The 22276-nt window shown below is 40.8% G+C and overlaps 1 protein-coding gene across 2 annotated transcripts in view; it reads left to right on the forward strand.

Moving 5' to 3' along the window:
- The window catches only part of AMBRA1 (autophagy and beclin 1 regulator 1), a 415934-nt gene that overhangs the window by 357782 nt on the left and 35876 nt on the right, over window positions 1–22276 (forward strand). For both annotated transcript variants that reach the window (XM_060261137.1, XM_060261136.1), the window contains one exon: window positions 21635–21727. In XM_060261137.1, the coding sequence (XP_060117120.1) occupies window positions 21635–21727 (93 nt within the window). The remainder of the gene's footprint in view (window positions 1–21634; window positions 21728–22276) is intronic.

Here is a 22276-nt window from a genome sequence, read left to right on the forward strand (position 1 = left end):
TTCTATATCTAGTTGAGCATTTTCTGCAGTGAATTTTAATTTTATTAAAGAAATAAAACTTAGAAGACATATAGAAAAAAGCTTAAAACCATACACAAACATTAACATGAATGACAAGAAGAAAAAGAAAGAAGAAAGGGAACATAAAGAACTTCTGATTTTCTTTACAACAAATATGATTTTGATAACAAGATTTTCCTTGCTTATATATACAAACAAGAACTCTCTCCCTCTTATTTTCCCTTAAACAAGTTTCTTATTTTTTTTTTTTTAAAAATGCAAATTGTCAAATCATCCTTGAAATTTTCATGCAAAAAATCAATGAGGGGTTTCCACTCCCTAATAAATGAAGGAATAGTCTTTTCCCTATCCAATATTTTAAGTTTAGCCATAGTTGCAAAGTCCAACATTTTCTTTGACCATTCTTCCTACTATTCATGTTGTTGGACACTTCCATTTCTGGGTGTAGATCATCCTCACTGCCATAAAGGTAAAGGTAGTCCCCTGTGCAAGTACCAGTCATTTCCGACTCTGGGGTGAGATTGCTTTCACAACGTTTTCACGGCAGGCTTTTTATGGGGTGGTTTGCCATTGCCTTCCCCAGTCATTTACACTTTACCCTCAGCAAACTGGGTACTCATTTTATCGACCTCGGAAAGATGGAAGGCTGAGTTAACCTGAGCTGGCTACCTGAAACCAGCTTCTGCCGGGATCAAACTCAGGTCGTGAGCAGAGAGTTCAGACTGCAGTACTGCAGCTTTACCACTTTGCGCCTCGATGCCATAGTCATATGCAAAACTAAATTCTGTGACATTTTCCAACTAGTTGTCTATTATGCCTAACAGAAAAGACTCCGGTTTGGTATCCTACCAAAAAGGAGAAAAGAAACTAAATTAACCAAGCAAAACCCTCCAAAGGAAGTTTAGAGTTTTATTAAGGGGCCAAAAGTTAAAAACATCAATCGTTATAGATAAAAGTACACGTTTATTACAAAAACATATTAAAACCTCCCAGAGGCCCAAATGAAGCCTCATAAAATCATCAGTAAGAAATGGACAAAAAGGAACCATATATGACCTTACATATTTCGGCCTACAGAGACCTTCTTTAGAGGTCAAATATTACAAACTACAACATACAACAAAGTCCCTGTTACACTTGTAAGGCAATAAAAAATTAATATGGGACAAAAATGGAATGTTCCAATCTGGAAATGAATGACACAAAACATTATGTATTTGGCCTTATGTCAACACAAATGTATTTGACCTTGTGTCAACACCAATTACATATACTGGAAATAATAATATTGCCAATATATACCTTCCAGTTTAGGTCCTAAAAGTACAAGTAAAATTCCCTTATCAGGACCAGTGTAACATCAGTATGTATAATCATTCACTGATACATATGGATGCTACACTGAGAACTTGAGAAAAGGGAGAGATAGGAACATCAGAAATTGATGAAAAATTGAAGGAACTGGGGATGAAGAAGCCCAAGAGCAAATAAAAACCCTGTCTTCAGAGTTAAAAGGGAGCCATGAGGAATGACAAGAGAGGAAGAAGAGAAATTAACAAGAGGAAATGAATGGTCAGAAGTGTACTGAATATCATCCTATATATGATTATACCAGAAAATTAAATAAGAGAACCTAGATATTAAACACAGACCCACATATTACAGTTTTAAAAATAATTGCTGAATACTGTTCTCATCTGGAAGGAACCCCAATTTGCATGCTTTATTTCACTCTTGCCATGTAGTTCTTCACTAGACTTGCCAATAGGTGTGCAGAAAAAAAATGTCCCTTTAATAGAGACTTAATATGTGGAAACCAGCAGCTGAAGCTTTTCATCACAGGGAGGTAAATAACATCACTTGTATTAACCCTGGCTTTGTTTTTCAAAATGGGAACACCTTGAGGGGGTCAACAAACATGTGGACAAGGGCGACCAAGTAGATGTTGTTTACCTAGACTTCCTGAGAGCTTTTTATAAAGTTCCCCATCATAAGTAAACTCAGCAGGCATGGGATAAGAAGACAGGTCCTCTTGTGGATTAAAAACTGTTTAATTCAGGAAACAGAGAGTGAGTATAAATGGGAAGTTTTCACAGTGGAAGGTAGTAAGCAGTGGTGTACCTCAGGGCTCAGTAATAGGTCCAGTACTTTTTAATTTGTTCATTAATGATTAGGAGTTGGGTGTACGCTGTGAAGTGGTTAAGAGTGCAGATGACACTACATTGTTTAGGGCTGTGAAACCCATGACAAGCTCTAGAGCAGGGGTGGCCAATGGTAGCTCTCCAGATGTTTTTTGCCTACGACTCCTATCAGCCCCAGCCAGCATGGCCAATGGCTGGGGCTGATGGGAGTTGTAGGCAAAACATCTGGAGAGCTACCGTTGGCCACCCCTGCTCTAGAGGGATCTGCCGAGGGTGGGCAAATAGGCATCAATGTGGCAAATGATGTTCAGCATGGGTAAGTGCAAAGTAATGCACATTGGAGGAAAAAACCCTATAAACATACGTTGATGGAGTCTGAACTGGTGGTAATTGACCAGGAGAGAGATCTTGGAGTTGTGGTAGATAACACACTGAAGATGTTGACTCACTGTATGACTCCAATTAAAAAAAAAATGCCAATGCCATGCTGAGGATTATTAGGAAGGGGAATGACTTGAAAACAAATCAGCCAGTATCATAATGTCCCTGTATAAATTGATGGTGCAGCCTCATTTGGAATACTGTGTACAGTTCTGGTCACTGCACCTCAGCAAAGATATTATAACATTGGAAAAAATGCAGAAAAGGGCAACTAAAATGATTAATGGGATGGAGCACCTTCCCTATGCAGAAAGGTTAAAGAAGTTAGGGCTCTTTAGCTTGGAGAAATGACGATGGAGGGGTGCCATTATAGAGGTTTATAAAATTATGTATGGGATAGAGAAGGCAGAGAAAGAAGTACTTTTCTCCCTTTCTCACAATACAAGAACTCTTGGTGGGAAGGCAATGAAATTAATGAGCAGTAGGCTTAGAACAGATAACAGGAAGTACTTCACTCAAAGAGTAGTTAACACATGGAATTCACTGCCACAGCAAGTGACAGCAGCTGCAACCGTAGACAGCTTTAAGAGGAGACTGCATAAACATGTGGAGCAGAGATCCATCAGTGGCTATTAGCCACAACATATAGATGGAACTCTATGTTTAGGGCAGTGATGCTCTGTGTTCTTGGTACTTGTGGGGCAACAGTGGGAGGCCTTCTGGAGTTCTGGCCCCACACCTCCTGATGTCACCTGGGTTTTGGCTACTTGTGACACTGGGTTTTGTGACACAAAGTGTTGGACTGGGTGGGCCATTGGCTTGATCCAACATGGCTTCTCTTATATTCTTAAATAACATCCCATTAATATCGGTTAAATGGATTTTTTTGCTCCAAGCAGTTGGCAGCCTTATTCTTCAGTGGGTTTGAAGGTAAAATTTTGAGTACAACTGCTTTATTTAAAAATAATAAATATCAGAGTAAGTATGAGGCAATAGGTGAAGGGACAAGAAAACAGAAACACAACATCCAATGAAGTATGTTACAGGCTTGCAATTTAACATAATGCTTCAGTACCCACTAGATTATAGGCTTTCTCTTAAAATGTGTAATGTTCTTAATTTAGCTTTCTACTTGAACCAGTTTCCTTCTGCTGTGAATCAATTTAAGTCTTCATATGAACAAATTGCTTTGAAGTTTTTAGTCTTTAAGTATTAATGACTGCTCAACTACTATGGGGACTTAAAGCAGGCCCTGAGTGAAGGCTAATTGAAGTTCAAGCTGCTGTAACAACTTACACACGTTAAAATGCTTAGACCTTTAGAGCAGTTCAAGATGTTTAAAGATTTTAAGCATTCTCTGCTTTGACAGAATCTAACAAGTTTAAGCTGTTTCAAAAGATCAGAACATCTTAAGCAGTGGTGGACTAACAATACTCACCCTAAGCATTTATACTGTCCTAAATCCATTAAAGTCTGTGAGTTAGAAGGGTGTATCTGTGCACAGGATAATACTACAAAACTTATTATTATCTTAAGAAGCCAGAGGTGTTCTAAGATTCAGGCATGGTTTACTCAGTTTGTAGAATCTCATAACACGCTCGTAATGCAGGAACATGAGTAGCGAAGTACAGTGGCACTTGAAGTCCAAGAATGTGATTGGTATGTGTGCATGTGAGGGGGTTGCCCCCAGAGGGATGTTGTTTGGTATCATGTGTTCAAAAACAGTGAACCTAGTCTACAAAACATCCCTCTATGCTTTCATTAACAGAGGCAGATCCAGTCCAAGGACTTGATGGTTTTTTCTCTTGGGCTAGTACTGTTGCTGTCAATAACATACTTTTCATTATACCACTCAAGTGCTCTCTTTTGATTTTTGCAATGCAATTTAATTTTTACAGCATTAGAAAAAACAATCAAAAAGTCAAAGTTTATCAGGCCTGATATAAAACAATGCAAAAAATGGATTTTAAAAAGTAGAATACAATACAGCAACAGCAGGATAAAGCAAAGTAAGAGTCCAGTAGCACCTTTAAGGCCGACAAAGTTTTATTCAGAATGTAAGCTTTTGTATGCATGCATACTTCATCAGACAATCCAGCCAGCCAGTCAGCCAGCCATTGGATTACTTGATTCTTCAGCAATAATACTGAGACCAGAATAACCCATAGGCTCTTAACCAAATTAACATGGATCAACTGGACAGCATTAAATGTAGGAAGCACAATGGCCTTCCGCTTTCCCAACCAGCATTACCTCTGTAGCTTGGGAAAAGATATCTTTACACCTTCATAAATTGATCATTGACTCAGGGTACCTTCCCTCTGCCACTCAAGAGGTGGTCATCTGTTTGCTACCTTAAAAAGCCATCTCTGCAGGAAAAAGTTATGTAGCTAGTTACTGTCTGGTCTCTAATCTCCCTTTTCGTGGCCAGGTGATTGAGAATGGTTGTAAACCAACATCAGGTTCCTGGATAACACATCTTAGCCAGTTTGGTGTAGGGGTTAAGTGTGAGGACTCTTATCTGGGAGAACCAGGTTTGATTCCCCACTCCTCCACTTACATTTGCTGGAATGGCCTTGCATAGCTATTGCAGGAGTTGTCCTTGAAATGGCAGCAGCTATGAGAGCCCTCTCAGCCCTACCCACCCCACAGGGTGTCTGTTGTGGGGGAAAAAAGATATAGGAGAATGTAAACTGCTCTGAGACACTGATTCAGAGAGAAGGGCGCAGTATAAATCTGCAGTTGTTGAAAATGGATAGGATTGATAGCTACATGAGCATTCATTATTGTGATGTTGAGGAATGGCCTCTTTGAGGAGGTCAAGAAGGCTCCCACACTCCAGGCATTCTACAAGCTAATTGTACAAAATAGTTGTGCAGAATCAGATTATTCAGGAAACCTTTTTACAAAGGTAATAGGCAACAGTAGAATGAAATTGTTAAGTAAGATGCTTTTATAAACAGAGCAGGATTATCATCTGTCACTGTGGAAACCATGGACTGCCAAAAAAGACAAATAAGTGAGTTCTTGATCAATTCAAGCCTGAACTCTCCCTGGAAACTAAAATGACTGAACTAAGGCTATTGTATTTTGGTCATGTCATGAGAAGAAAAGAGTTAACAGGAAAAGACAGTAAAGCTAGGAAAAGTTGAAGGCACAAGGAAAAGAGGAAGACCCAACATGAGGTGGATTGACTCAATAAAGGAAGGGTGTTAATGATGGGACATTCTGGAGGTCATTAATTCATAGGGTCACCATAATTTGGAAGCAGCTTGATGGCACTTAACACTCATATGCTATATATTATCTGTTTGTTATAGCAGTTGTTGAGATATATTTCAGATACAGCTAATATTTGAGATATATCTAAATGAAGGATTATTAGACAAAAATGGATTTATACTGGATAGCAACAAGTATAAAATATGATAAACACTGCAGATCGTAAGAATACAGTAATTTTCTTTTGATTTTCTATCTTGAACTGAATTTGATATATGATATGAGTTTTTTAAAATTCTTTCATTAGTGTACTAAAAAAGATTATAATAAAATTTTTAAAAGAAACTATAATGAGCCATAATTTATCTTCTCAATTTTTACCAAATTCCAAATATAGCAACTACCATTTGTAATACTTTTTTCACCAGTGTTCTGTTAACAACCACTTGTTATAGAAGTCGCACCTTTAAGACCAACTTAGAGCTCAGACCTATGCTAACTGGGGTTACCTATGGTGCCCCAGTAATTTTCAGTGTACATAATTACTTCAGAAAGAAAGGACAGCAATGTCAATTCATTCTAACGCTGTTACTTACTTTTCACTCATTACACAAGAAAATTTTTAACCCTTCCTATAAATTTTCAGCACCCAGGAAAATGTTATCTTTCCTCATTACAATTCAGATGAAGTCTATGATTAAAGAAAGACCACCACTTTCTGCTGACAGAAAGCTGAAATATTACTAATACATGCAGACTAACTAATTTATATGAAAAGATATCACCTTTAAATTGTGAAATAGTATAAAGAAAGCCAAACTTGTTGCATTAAGGGGAGTTCAACTGACCTACAGAAACAGAGAATGAGCAAATAACCAGGATAAGTCCATTACTGATTCCCTTGGCAAGCAATACCTCTTCTTCTTCGACTGTGAATTTATACCCCGCCCTTCTCTCTGAATCAGAGACTCAGAGCGGCTTACAATCTCCTATACCTTCTCCTCCCACAACAGACATGATGTGAGGTGGGTGGGGCTGAGAGGGCTCTCACAGCAGCTGCCCTTTCAAGGACAACCTCAGTGATAGCTATGGCTGACCCAAGGCCATTCCAGCAGGTGCAAGTGGAGGAGTGGGGAATCAAACCCGGTTTTCCCAGATAAGAAGCCACACACTTAACCACTACACCAAACTGGCTCTCTTCCCTTCCTCAATATGATGAGTGGCAGAGTAAATACTGCAATAAAAATCAGGAATAGTTTAGAATTTGTTTCCTTCTGGAGAAATATGAAATTCCTGTAACTGTCTGATATTGTGTACATTGCTCAAATTCTTATTAACTACATGAGTTATATGAGCAGTTCTTCCACACTGTGAACATCTACAATAATATTTTGAAAGCCTTTATTTCATATACACCCATACATCATGTAATCGACAAGTTCAAAAGCGCTTTCGGGAGTTTCCGGTAACGGCACGGTGCTAACAGACGTGTTTGTAGGAGCTCCGGCTCTGCAGCGTCTGTGCTGGTCTTTTTTGGGGGGTTCTTCAGTTGGTAAGAACTCGGTGGTGCCTCTGTTGGAGGGGCACTCGTGCGGAGGAGTGCTGGGTGCTCTGTGCCGGTTTTTCTGAGCATAGAGCCCGTTCAACATATTACTTCAAGCCCGAATAGACCAGACGCCTTAATGGCGAATTAGCTGTGACCACCGGAGAAGGGGAGTAGGCGAAGCGGCATTTGGAGGACAGAATAAATGGTGAAGAAGGGGAAAGAAAGTATATCTGACCCTAAACTGGAGATATAAACGAAGGAAAGAACTTACTAAGTGCGTTGTTTTGCCCCTACTTTCGAGTGGAATCCGAAGCTGGGGGGAAAGAGACCCGAGAAAGCGGAGGAGTGGTGGAGGACTACCTTGGCAGCAACTGCAGAGGTTGGGAGTCGTAGACTGGCTATGATTGTAAAAGTTTGTGAAGAGCACTGAGACAGAGGAGGTGAAGAAGGGGGGAAAAGAGGAAAGAAGCAGGAGATTTCTGACGATTTAAAGGGAGCCTTCACGAACCTCTTTTCCTCTCCCTTTTCCCATATGCTTGTGCATGGCAATTTTCTTAAAGAGACAGGGAGCTAAATAAAGGCTCAACAGTGGTTATAATATACAGGGTGGAAATAAAGTCACTGGACCTTTGAAATGAGTTGAATCTGAAGATGGGAGACTTTTGATGTTAGTATAGAGTTTCCAGGAAAGCAAGGGCGGAGGTGAGGTGGAGAGGCTGGAATTCCGTTGGCAGAGATGTGGAAGAAGAGGAATGGATTTACTGAACTGGCTTTTTGAACTGGTAGCAGAAGAGAGGAGCAGAGATTGAGATTAAGAAGAGGAAGAGGAAGAAAAAGGAGAAGAAGAAGAGGAAGACAGAAGGATAAGTGGTTGGGAAACATTAAGGATTCAAAAGAGACAGTTAACAAATAATTAATGGATTGAATAATTAACTATTGTTAATTTGATTACTGCTGATTTTCTGTATGATTTTCTATATGTAATGAGTTAATGTGAATGTTCAGGTGAAGGGTGTTTGGTGGTAAAGAATAGTAATTTAAGGATATAAAAACCAACTGGTATGTGAGAGTGTTAAAGGAAGGTGATGTATGAATTTTGAGTGAAGTAAGGCGAAGTAGTAGTATATGAATTGGAATTGGGGTGTCAGTAAGACCTTGGATAATAGAAAAATGAGTATGACATACAAGTAAGACAAAATAGATAGGTTAGTCCCACTATTGGCAACTTTAAAACTGATGGAGATAATGTCCTCACAGGAAGTTATAGAGGAAGTGCAGAATTCTATGCAATTGTTTTTTATGAATGCATTGAGTCATGTGCAGGCAAATCTGACAGAACAATTAGATGGAGTAAATAAGAAATTAGATGGCCTGCAAAAGCAATTGACGGAAGTAAAGGAAGAGATTCATGGCTTGACACAATCTGCAAAATATGTGGAAGGAAAGTTGGAAGTAGTGAATGAAAAGTCTGAGGAGACTGAAAAAGTTCAAAAATACGAAGGGGACAGATTAGTGAGAATAGAAACGGTGCAGGTAGAGCATATTTCAGGAATGCAGAATATTCCAGAGGATAGGTATGACCATATAAAGGAGGTGATAGTAGAGATCTTGACACCAGTTCTTGGTATGAAGAAAAAGGAATTGGAGAAAGATATAGAAAATGGCTATAGAGCTTGCCTTATTTTTTTCAAGGAACACCGCCTGCTGAGAGAGGTTTATATAAGGTGTATTAGGAGGAAAATGAAGGAATTGGTCTGCCAGACGATGAGAGACAAATCATTAAAGTTATATCGTTGGCATATTACACCAATAAAACTGAAGAAAGTGTATTCCGAAATTGCTGGTTGCTTTGTTGCAGGGAAACAAATTGATACCATGCAATTTACAAAGAAAGTAAGATGATTTGAAATGCCAATGTTTTTTTTTTCTTTTTTCGACCACAGTGTAGAAGAAAGAAAGTTTTCTTTTTCGTTAGTTCTAGACTTAGCTGAGGTAGATACTCTGATGGAGATACTAAGAGAAGAAATTAACAATTAGATAGAAGGAAAACGGAACTTATTGTATTAAAGTGTATTCCAAACTTGCTGGGGGGTTTTTGTTGTTGTTGTTGCAGGGAATTAAATTGATACTGTGTAATTTATAAATAAAGTAAGATGACTTGAAATGCCAAATGTTTTTTTGGATCACAGTGTAGAAGAAAGAAAGTATTTTTGGTTGGTTCTAGACTGAGCTGAGGTAGATACTCTGATGGAGATATTAAGAGAAGAAATTAACAAATAGACAAACAGAAGGGAAATGGAACTTATCGTATGAATGGTTATGGGGGAAAGATAATAAGAATATAGTGTAAAAAGGGGTTAACTGTAGTATGTATGATTTGGTTTAGGTTAGAACAAAGGATTTGTATTCTAATGATATAAGTATATAATGCATCCCGCTGTCTACATCCCTAAGTTTATGTTTTGTGTATATATATATATATATTGTTATTGTTGTTGTTAAAAGTAATAAAAAGTTAAAAACTAAAAAAAAAAAAAAGCGCTTCCCCTTTCAACCAGTATCATTTTGTTCCAAAGCAGGGGGTGGGGGGTAGAGACTAGGGCAGAGGAACCAGACCTATCCAGACTTGATGCAGGAACAGAAATTCCTGGAATAGTTGTACAAAAAAGCAGCATTGTGAATCTGAGTAAAGCTAGCAGGTCACATGCAGTTATCACTGATACAGATCTGTATGTGTGTGAGAGATATGCCAAGTAGAATCAGTGGTGTGGGGATTGCACAATACAAGAAGATAGATTTAAAATATGTCTATGGAGTAAGGGGTTTCTATGTGAAACAATAAGTTTTTCTCCATTCATCCTAAGTAGGGTAGATGAGAGAAAAACTGGGTTGCACTTATCTCTAACTGTTGTTCATCACGTGGTTCTCTGTGCAGGCACACATGGGACTGTGCATACACAGACCACCTGCGGATAAAGTTGTATAGATTTCTAGCTCTTTCCTAGGGTCTCGAGAGCTTTCTCTCCTCTCCAATGCGAGCTGGTGTTTCCAGCCCAAACCTGCATATGACAGAGGTGGGTCAAGTACTCTTTCCCTTAGTCTTCCCTTTGTCACTATGGAGAAGTCTGAGGAGGAGGATGCCCCAGTGAGGAAAGGAGGTAGGGATGTATGCTTGCACAGAAGATCACTCTATAAACAACTATTACAGGTAAGTGCAGCTATGTTTTCATCTTTGTGACTTCTGTGCAATCACCCATGGGAGAATATCAAGCTGATTTACTGCAGGAGGAGAGTGTGGAATCCTCAGCATAACAATGATTGCAGTACTGCTTTTCCCATAGCTGTATCACTCCTGGAATCATCTAGAGTGTGTAGTATCTGTTCCTGTGGGCCAGAAGGGGGTTGAAAAAAGACTGGCAGGACAATGTCTTGAGTAATATGCAGGGCTTTTTTTGTAGCAGGAACTCCTTTGCATATTACTCCATGCACCCCTGATGTAGCCAATGTAGGCCCTGCACTAAGAGCCCTGTAAGCTCTTGGAGGATTGGCTATATCAGGTATGTGGCCTAATATGCAAAGGAGTTCCTGCCATCAAAAAAGCCCAAGTAATATGAAAACTGGAGGCCACCTTAGGGAGGAAATCTGGTGCATAGCATAACCTTACCTGTGTGGAACTTGATAAAAGGTGAACAACTGAGACCTCCCAATTCCGCCACCCAGCGATCAAAAGTAATGGCTAATAGAAATACCATTTTAAATGACAGGGAAGATAGGTCGTACATAGTTATGGGTTCAGATGGTCTAGACATTAAATGAGAGAGGACCAGGGAAAGACGCCACTGAGGAACAGGTCCAGGGACTGACGGGTTCATATTAAACAGACCCTTTGAAAACTTTTTATACAAAAGTATAAAATTTTTTAATACTTTTTATACTCATATTAGGAGGAAATAGCTACCAGGTATATCTTTATGGAAGATACAGAAAGACCTGAATCTTTAAGAGATGTAAGGGGCAAGATTTTGATGCAAAACGTTTACTAACCAATCAAGCAAGAAACCTTTTCCATTTTGCATCATAAGATTTTTGGGTGGAGGGCTTGTATGCTGCAAAGAGAACCTAAGCAACCCTATCAGACCATATCATAGATCTGCTACCCTCCACACTGAAATGCAGTGATGCTACACTGGAACCACACCCTGTTTTGCCAAAAAGAGGCTACTAGGATACAACTGGATTTTTGGCAGTCACCCTGTCTAAAATGGGTATAACACAGGGATGGCCAATGGTAGCTCTCCAGATGTTTTTTGCCTACAGCTCCCATCAACCCCAACCATTGGCCATGCTGGCTGGGGCTGATGGGAGTTGTAGGCAAAAAACATCTGGAGAGCTACCGTTGGCCACTGCTGGTATAACACATAGAACAGACAGCCCTGCCAGGGGATTTGAAATGTATTTTACTGTCTTGGTGGCAGTGGCACAGTTCACACAGCGTGTCCTGCTGCCTGACTGCTGTAGATCCACCTCCTATGCTGCATCTGTGCTTCTGGAAGCACAGACACAACATGGGAGGTGGAGCTACGGCAGCTGGTGGCGGGGCATGCTGTACGAACTGTGTGGCCGCTGGCTGAGCTTGCCCTCACTGGGGGTGAGAGTGGGGGGGAAGAGGGGTGTGGGCAGGGATGAGGAGGGAGTCAAATAACTTAGCTGACAATGTGGATAGAGCGCTAATAACAAACAGCAGGTTTCTAACAAAGTGTTCTGAAAATGTACTAAAATCTCTCATTTTGTGGCCAGAAAACCAAGTCCACAAAACCAAGAAGATATGCACGCATTTATTCATGTTCCTCTTTCTAGGATTTGGGTATTTTAAATTCAGTTTTAATGTTAAATATTTGAGAGAGGAATGCGGAACAGCAGGATTCAAAAGGGATAGGGACTCTAGAACATAGCGGTGGGAACTCTTTCTGAAGGAAGAAAGATCCACTTCTTGAAGCCCTACCCACACTGTTTTATACGTCTTATTTCTTGTATGTTTTCTGGTTTCTCTCAGCAGCCAGGAGGCTGCACAGTTTTTATGGAATGCTTGACCGTCCAATTCTGTATTCAAACACATTGTCAATAGATATGTAGATCTACAGTCAACATTTTTAACTGAACCACAATGTTTTGCTCTGTGCAGCCTGGCTCTCTAGCAATCCAAGAATGGTTATGGAATTAGTTCATAAATTGATACAGAAGGTATATATTTAAACATAACAAGTGGTTGACTTCCTGTTCCGCCTTCAGCGCAGCAAGATCGAGGGGGAATTGCCGCTCTTGCGACCCCCTCGAATTGTGCAGATTGAGGGGGTCCAGACACCTGGATACCCAAAGGGACTCCAGAAGAGGGGTCTCTGAGCATGGGGAGCAACAAAATCTAGGATTTTCAGCGGTGACTGAACCCTGGGATTCTTTGTCTACCCTGAAGCCTCACATATGCAGTTGCCATTTTGATTGGCACCAGCTGTGACTACCAGTAACAGAACAATTGGATGTTAAAACATTTTGCTACTATATTCAGCAAAAATATACCTTGCAAGTAAGTTTCTTTTGCAGTGTTACCCATCAGCTAAACTTTTAATATAATACCAAACTGGACTGTTCAGAAAGGGGGGGGAAGGAGATCTAAGATCCCACCGGCTTTCAAACTTAAAAGAACCTGCAATAACTGTTATTATTTTAAACAGAAGAAATAGAGTGAATATTTATATATGGATTGATTTGGTACAAAATAAGACAACGCAGTAATTGGACTTCCAATTAAACACAATATAATATGATGGAAGGCTTAATGTGACTTTATATGTGAGAAATTTATCTTATGATCTGTCTGGACTGAAGTAATTTCAATCGGAACTCAGGAGAAGAAAAAATGTTAACTGGAAATTTGGAAGGATTTGTTAATTGAGACTTTGAGTTGGATTTCTGGTCTTAATTGCTTTGCTATTGGATTGATGCATACTGAGGGGAAGTATGGTGTGAAGAATGCCTAAGAAGGTGCCTTTTAGTGTGAAGAATGCCTAACAGTGCAGCTTGTTGCAGAAATCTGAAAAGTCTGCTGTAATATCTGTGGGGGTTATAGCTCAACAACAGAAACAAAAAGAGGAAGAACTGGTCAGTCCCCGAAAGCACTCACTTTTCCCGTTCATCATAATATTCATTGAACAAAATTACCCAAAAAAGCAGAGGGATTTTGATTTACATCATACTCAGATTTAACTGACAGATGGCAATCTGTTCCTAGTAACCTGCCAACTCACCTTAGTTCTTTGCTTGTTTCATTGAGACAGCAAGTATGCCAGTTAAATATAAAGAGAAAAATTTCATAATGAGGAATGAAAGCTTTTAGGAAGACATACTTGCCTATATATGTTAGGGGCTTTTGTCTGTCTTAGCTAAGGAACTGTCATTCTAAGATTCATTGCAAATGCTACTAATACGTTATAAGAACATTAAGATCTGTGCCTGATGCTGGTGAAGTTCAAAGAGAATGTATTTCTTCTTGTTAGGAGAAAGTGTGCAAACAGTGTATAGATTATCCTGTGATATCAAATACACATCTGTTTCACTGTGTATTGAAATGCTGTGGCTTCACTTTACTTACCGTATTTTTCGCACCATAAGACGCACTTCCCCCCCCCCAAAAAAAAGTGGGGAGGAAAGTGTGTGCATCTTATGGAGCAAAGGTACCGGTACCTACCTTTCTGTGGGGGGGGGCAATCCACTGCCTCCGCCTCTGATCCCGGCGCTTCCCCCACGCCTGCCTGCATGGCTCCAGCTCTGACGCTTACAGCAAGCGCCAGGATCGCTCCCTCTGCCCTCCGATCCCGGCGCTTGCTGTAAGCATCAGAGCTGAAGCCAGGCAGGCAGGCATGGAGAAAGCACCCGCCCCCTCCGCAAACCCAGCGCTTTGCGAGCGCTGGCTGTGGAGAGGGCAGCGTGCTTCCTCCGTCCCTGCCTGCCTGGCTTCAGCTCTGACGTTTACAGCAAGCGCCAGGATCGCTCCCTCTGCCCTCCGATCCCGGCGCTTGCTGTAAGCGTCAGAGCTGAAGCCAGGCAGACAGGCACGGAGGAAGCACGCTGCCCCCTCCACAGCCGGCGCTCGCAAAGCGCTGGGTTTGCGGAGGGGGTGGGTGCTTCCTCTGTGCCTGCCTGCCTGGCTTCAGCTTTGATGCTTACAGCAAGCACCGGGATCGGAGGGCAGAGGGAGCGATCCTGGCGCTTGCTGTAAGCGTCAGAGCTGGAGCCAGGCAGGCAGGCACGGAGGAAGCGCCGGGATCGGAGGCAGCGGATCGCCCCCCAGGAGGAAGGTGCGCCCTATCGTCCGGAGCGCCTTATGGTGCGAAAAATACGGTATTTGAAGCATTATTAGCTACCTTTATATCTTCCAGTACTCAGGATGGCTTACAATGTAAATAAAACAACAGTTATTTAAAAAAACCATAAATGACCACAACTGAAAAAACTCAGTTATGAATGCTCCCTCTAAGCTGTGGAGTCTTGAGAGCAAAAATTCTACTTTGTGATCTACTGGCAATAAAGTTGTGAGCTACTGCATAAATTAGTTTGCTCTAGGGCCATTTTTCTGAAGCTGAGACAAAAAATCTGAGAGCTGGAGGCTAAAAAATTGTGAGCTAACTCACACAAGATTAGAGGGAACACTGGTTATGTCTGCCCATAAATAAAAACTAAATTAGTCAAATGCAGTCCTAGATAAAACTTTATTCAACTGCCTTCTGAAGACTGAAAATGAGCGGGTTAGATACACCTCCTTGGGGAGGTTGTTCTATAATTGAGGTGCTGCCACAGAAAAAGCCACCTCTTGTTTGCTCACTAGATAAGCTTCTTTGATGGGACAGTCAGAAGGGCCTCTGCTGTGATCTTAATTCCTGGGCAGGGCAGGAACATATGGGAGAAAGATGATCCTTCAGGTATCCCTGTTCCAAGCCATGTAGGACTTTAAAGGACAAAACTAATACCTAGAATTGGTCTCAGGAGCAGGTCTGTAGCCAGTGTGGTCACTGTAGTACCAGGATCACGTGCTCCCAGTAGTTGGCCCTGACCAGCAGTCTAGCCACATCAGTCTGCACCAGCTGCAGCTTCCAAACACTCTTCAAGGGTAGCCCCAACTAGAGCTTATTGTAGTAGTAACTAAGGCATGGATTACTATGGCTAGATCTGACTGACAGAGGAACAGGCCCATCTGATGCATCAGCCAAAACTGGTCAAAAGCACTCTGAGCCACTGCAGCCACCTGTTTTCCTAAGGTGATTGCTGTATCAAGCAGCACTCCCAAGCTGCAAACCTGGCTCTTCAAGGGACGTATGACTCCTTCCAAGACAGGAAAGTTTTCCAGTCTGCCTTTCTACTAACCTCAAGATCCTCTGTCTTGTCAGGATTAAGTTTCAGTTTGTTCACCCTCGTTTAGACCATAACTGACTCCAAGTGCTGGTTCAGAATATTAGCAGCTTTCTTGCAATTAGGTGGGGAAGGAAGATAGAGCTGAATATCATCCACATATTGGTGATACCACAGCCCAAACCTCCTGATTACCTCTCCCAGTGGCTTCATATATTAAATAGCATGAGAAACAAGGTGGAGTCCTGCAGAACCACACAAGCCAACAACCATGAGGCAATTCGCCCAGTGCTACCTTCTGAGACCGACCCACCACCTTGATAGGAGTCAAACCACTGTAACACAGTGCCCCTCAACCCCATTGCCAAGAGGCAGCTCAGTAGGATAATATAATATGGTCATACTTCCAGGTTTCGTCGCCTTGAGCTCAGCGGGGGTCCGCAGAGCATGTCTCTTGCGGCCCCCCTGAATCGGGCAGTTGGAGGGGTTTCATTTCGGCATGGGGCTTTTACAGGAAGACAGGGATATAGCAGCAGCGGTTCCTGCTCTTCTTGTGCGCTTCAATGCTCCGCTGCCTTGATCACCATTACGGCAGAAAGAGGTGAAAACCCGACCACTTGCTTTCTTTGCTGCTGAAAAGCCTTTGATGTATTGCTTTCCTATCTCAAACATAGCAATTCTACTCTGCAAATAAGTTTGCTTTTCATACCATCGGCTAATGGGTCGTTTTACATAACAACAAACAGGTCAGTTCAAAGGAAGGGAAAAAGGTGAATTCCCCTCCTCCCCCCCCCCCCCCCCACTGGCTTCCAAAACATAAAAAGAACAACTTTGAATGCCTGCAACTATCTGAATTTGACTGAATATAGATACTTAAATCGACCCAGATTATGATTGAATAAGTGATAAAGAGACTATTATTTGGTTATAATTTGGTCTGAACAAATGAGATATATTCCAAAGAGATATGTATTTGTCTTCTGAGTGTGACTGAAATGGCAATGATCAAGATATACGGCTTGTGGAGATTTGGAAGGATAGACTAACTGGATCTCTGAGTTACTTTTCAACTTTGATTATTAGACTGAGTTATTCTGTGGAGTTAAATGGCATCACAAAGCAAAATGTTTCATAAAAAAGATACAATGGATATCCTATTTTCTCTAAAGCAGGACCTTGGTTTATTAACAAAGTTGATAAAAAAGCAAATGGGAGCTTTTATGTTGAAAGCTAGCGAAAACTTGAATCTACATGGGCAGAGTGACAAAGAGATTTTGGTGACGTCTGTGGAGCTGGAAATGGAAAAAGATCCGTCGGGAAATGAAAAGAAGAAAACTAAAATGGAACCTTATGGTGCAGTTACTAAGAAGAACTGGAAGTTAAGGCTGTTTGAAGTTTTTTTGAGAGGATCTAATGGCATGGGATTTTTACTGAGAGGGGTGCTTACATTAAGGAGAGACGATGCACATTTCATCAAAAAAATCAAAACATCGAAAACTTTCAGGAAGAAGGGATTTTAAATTGTTTTCTCTCTGTGTAGGTAACTGGATAATATGGAACTCTCAGCAAGATATGCAATTTTAAAAGGCAAAGTGAGATCTTTGGGAAATAGTAGGTTTGCTGCTCTCTGATTAATATGGACATAAGAGCTAAAGGATTGAAAACTTGAATTTCTAAAAAGAAATTTAGATAAATAAACAGTTAACTTGGATTAATTTTTAAGAAGACAGACAACACAATTATTTTGTAATCTGGTAGATCTGCTCTTAATATTTTTGTTTGGAGAAATTGCTTATATTGAGATAGATAAACTAATATGCTCCTTGTTTGCCATTTTCCTTTCTTATCTCTCCACTTTTTACGTTATTTTAAATTTGATCTTTTTCTCTATCTGTTTGAAATATGTAGGTTAGAAGGATAAAGAAATATTTGTTTTTTATGCCTATCTAAATGACGACATTGTTAAAATAACAAGTCAGTTTGTATTTTTAATATGGTTAAGCTTATCCAGTTAGTTCTGTGTTGAGACCTTGGTGACTTTTATTTTTATATCTATGTTTGCTGAAGAATAGTTTAGACTTGTATTTTAAGTAATAGTTTAGTAAAAAGTGTATAATGGTAAATTAAGATGGTAGAATATAAGGGGAAAACTCAATACTTGCAGGTAGAAAGGATTAGGTATTTTGTTTTGAGGTAAAAATGTAACTGATATATTTGCAGCTTTCTTTGTTTCTGATCTCCCATTCTGTATTTCCCCCTCCCTCTTGATGTTTCTGTACTTGTGCTTATGCCTTTTCTTTTTGTAGTTAAACTTAATAAAAATTATAAAATTGTAAGATAATATGGTCAATAATATTGAAGGTTATAGAGAGATCGAACAGAATGAACAGGGTCACATTACTCCTGTCTAGTTCGTGATAGAGGTCATCAACCAAGGTGACCAAAGCAGTCTCTGTTCTAAATCACAGCCAGAAGCCAGAATGAAATGGGTCCAGAAATGCCAAAATTCCCAGCAAATGCTCTGCCACTGAACCACATCCCTTCTCTACTCCAAGATGCAAAGCCAAATCTCAGTTAACCTACCAAACAGGATTTTTGATATTCACAGCATATGCCAGGTTCACACATACACAAAGGAACTGCATCCCAACTAACTCACTTGGCAGGGCATTTCCCAAGATGAATAGGTACCCATCATTGTGTTATCAGGATAGGCCATAGAATTTGCCTCTCTTCCAACTTACTGTCCCTGTCATCCTGGCATACATTCTCCAGAACTCTTTGAAGAAGTCAGTACCCTTCTCACCAAGAATGTGAGCAAGGAAGTGCCTGCAAGAGATCAGCAGCCAGGGTTCAACTTCAGATACTTTCTGGTCAGGAAAAGGGGAGGGGGGAGGTGAGACTCATCCTATACCTGAGAGGTCTAAACAAGTTCCTGTTCATTTCCAGATGTCCTTCCTCTGTTAACACACAGGGGTATGGTTTGTAACACTGGACTTACTAGATAAATATTTTCATATCAAGGTAAGGCCAAACTATCACAAGTACTGCTGCTTCCAGTGTGGTTCCTGCCACTTCCAATACATGGTCCTTCCATTCAGGCTCACTACAGCACCCAGGTGTTTACCAGGGTGGTGGCAGTAGTAGTAATGTACTTATATGAAATATTCAATACTATGTATTTTTATACTGGCAAGTGATAAAGTTCTTATTACTCAGTATAGTAATATACCCAGGAAAGTGCTCTCTAGCGAAATCACAGGTTCAGGAGTCAGGAGTGTGTCAAACAAACCTCCTGCAAGCTAGATGCATCAAACCCACAGAGGCGTTCAGAAATAAGTATTTGTGGGGGGGGGGGCGGTGTTCTGGCAAGGCAACCAGCAGCTAAACCCTTCTGCCCACTGTGAGCAGAAAGACAGATGGCTCAAAGCTCTGAGTCCACTCCACCTCACACAATCCCATTCAATCAGAGCTAGTCAGAAAACCCGATTGGGGGTAGGGTGTCCTCAGCAGAGGGAAGCAAGGAAGTTAAGCCCCTTTGCTCAGACTGAGCAAAAGTACAAGTGCCTCTGAATCCTGAGTAAGCACCCTCAATTCCACTTTTCACAGGAGGAATGACTTCCAGTTCCTTTCCCTCTCTGTCTCTGCCTCTAACTAACATGTGGCATGCCTTCTGCCGATGGAAAACAATGGCTGTATGTGAGCTGGGGGTATATATCATTCTGCTCCCATAGAGCTGAATGGGACTCTTATTGGTGAGAGAGTTCTCTTAAGCCATCTGGATTTGATGCTGTGCAAGCATCTTGTAGCACAGTCCTAAAAATACTTTCCTGGGAGTAAGTCCTATTAAATAACATGGGACTTATTTCTGAGTAGACCTGATTAGAATTACTGGCTAACTACCTTAAAGCAATCTGACTGAATCTTTCCTTAGCATGCAGTTCAGACTGCTCAGCTGATACTAACCAATCAGATTGCTTGGAAGAGCCTGTCACTCAACCTTCACAGTCCTTTAGTTGTTTGTACAGAACTTCTGAGCTTCTTAAAAGTGCAATCCATCACACCAGCACTGCCTGTCAAACTTTGGAGGACCACTGTTGGTGTTTCCAGGGCTGCAGAAATCCTACTTTGACAATCGTAATTGATTGGCACCAGCATGTCTTCCTTGGATGCTGCCAACACAACCCACCATGAGATGCCCAAAACTCTGAAAACCACATGGAGAGTGTTGAGGTGAGATCACATGGACCTCAGCTCACAAACCACAAGCCAGGCGATTTTAGTCACAAATTTAGAGTTGTGGGCAGGTTCATGCCCATCCCTAATTAGAACTAATGACTACCTGCCAGATTCACTTACTTACTGTGAAAACCATTCCCCTAGTTGCAGTAAAACCAGTCAGATGTGTCAGCAAACTATGGAGGTTGAGACATGACTATCTGTTTCTGAAAATATTTGACAGAAATGTAGGTTTCTGCATATCTATACAGTTCCTACCCAAGATAACATCTAGTTTCCACCTAAACCAAGACATCAGCCTGCTGGTATTATACTCTCAACCACGAGCCCTGAATTCATCAGATGTTCAAAGGACTCTTTTCTACATAGAACATAATCTTTTCAAAAAGTTGACAATTTACTCATTGATTCAGTAGGCCCAACTTGGATTTTAAAAACTGTCAACCCAGTCCATCTCTAAATGTATTTCACGTGCATCAAGCTATGCTACAAATTCAAACAGATTCTACTTGGGTGCTGTCTACATGAGCTTTTTTTTTTTTGCCATGGTCTCTCTGTTGATTCCATCTGCAAGTCTGCAGAATGGTCCTCCTCCTGGACCTTTGCAAGATACTCCCAGATGGACATAGATACCACGAGAGATGCAGTGGTGGAAAAAGTAATTCTGCAATCTCTGTTCAATTGAGAGCTCACACCTACCTTCTAGAGACTGGTAAATCACTTGCTGATCTCCCATTTGGGACTCTGCAGGTACTACAATGATGAAAACAGGCTTGCATTTACCTATAATTGTTGTTTATTAAGTGATCACCTGTGCAGTCACACAACTCTCCCTCCTGCCCTCTGTGAGTTTTGCAGGGTGTATTCTAAACTGATAGGATGATGCACCTTTATAGAATCTGAGATGGCTAAGTTATAAGTAGCAAACTACCACAGTCATGTATCCCATGTGTCAGAGCTCTCTGAAAATGCACTTATTACCTTGTGCCTGAGCAAGTTCAAAGGCACCTGCAGAGCTGGGAGAGTGTGTCAGGTTGAGCCTGCCATGATTTCAACTTCCATGGGAACCAGTGGACCCAGGAAGCGGGGATACTGTGAGCCCACATTTTTTTTTATGTGTATAATTGTAACCCTTTTGCCAGTCAGGTCATCCCTGGCAATGGCTTTTTAGCAGAAGGTTATCCCTTGATTCTGACTTTAATAAATCCTAACCATATTCATATGAGCATAGGTTTGTGGAGTCAAGAACCTTACAGTAAGCATGTGTATCGCTTTCTTGTCTGACTAATTGGTCTCTTTACAATATTTCTGGGCTAGGTTGGATACATCAAGCACAGGTAGGGTACAATTATATTTTCAGTATCACTCAGAGGCACAATACTCCCCTTATTGTGTGTGTCCTGCTGACAAAAGAAATATTCCAGTTTTATGTGGCAGTTAACTAATTATTAAGAATTCTGCTAGCACTGCATTAGCTAAATAAGCTTCCCCATATTTTATTTACCTTTCTAAATCTAAAATATAGGGGTGGGCCTCATCATACAGCAGACTTTGACGCCTTACTTTGTAAAGGTGGATTTGGTGTACTGGATACCCAGTAGGTATAAGAATGGGCAAAACTGCCTGCCAAGGTCTTAAGTGGAAAGACCTGTTAATATTGTACCCCCTCTCTTTCGTATTTCAGGGCCTTAAACTCTGGAGTTGAGTATTACTGGGACCAGCTGAACGAGACCGTCTTCACTGTGCATTCCAACAGTAGGAGCACTGAGCGACCTGGGTAAGTTTCACTGAGCATAGGTATAGCCGCAACCAGGCAAGGATGTGAGTACATGGATTTGTGCATTTATTCCTCTTGATTTTACAAGGGATGGCCTTGAGTTATGATTGTGTTTCCCTCTTGCTTTCTCTCTTGACAGCAACTCTGAGTATTTAAACTTTTCCTCCTGCTCACTGCCACACTTGGCTAGCAACTGCTGGCACAATACCAGTAGTTATATTTGGTCAACTCAGTAGCGCCAGGTTGAAATACATCCATCAACCATGGCCCTTCCAGCTGTCAGTAATTCCCTTTATCATAGTCACTTGGGAGCCATATGTGTCTCTGTGTATGAAAAATATCACATGAAATTTAAACAAATGACGGTAAAGAAAGTGCTGTGAAAATAATGGACTAGTTACATTATTTTGAACTAAAGCAATTATAGGACTGGTAGTTGTGATGACAGTAGCTGTAAGACTAGTGCTGATATCTTTCAAAGTTAAATATAAAGACAGAAAAAAAGAATAATGCAATAAGCTTATTTCCAGGGAAATGGAGAGCGTGATG

Source organism: Heteronotia binoei, chromosome 21 (assembly GCF_032191835.1).
Source record: "Heteronotia binoei isolate CCM8104 ecotype False Entrance Well chromosome 21, APGP_CSIRO_Hbin_v1, whole genome shotgun sequence".
Taxonomy (NCBI): Eukaryota; Metazoa; Chordata; class Lepidosauria; order Squamata; family Gekkonidae; genus Heteronotia; species Heteronotia binoei.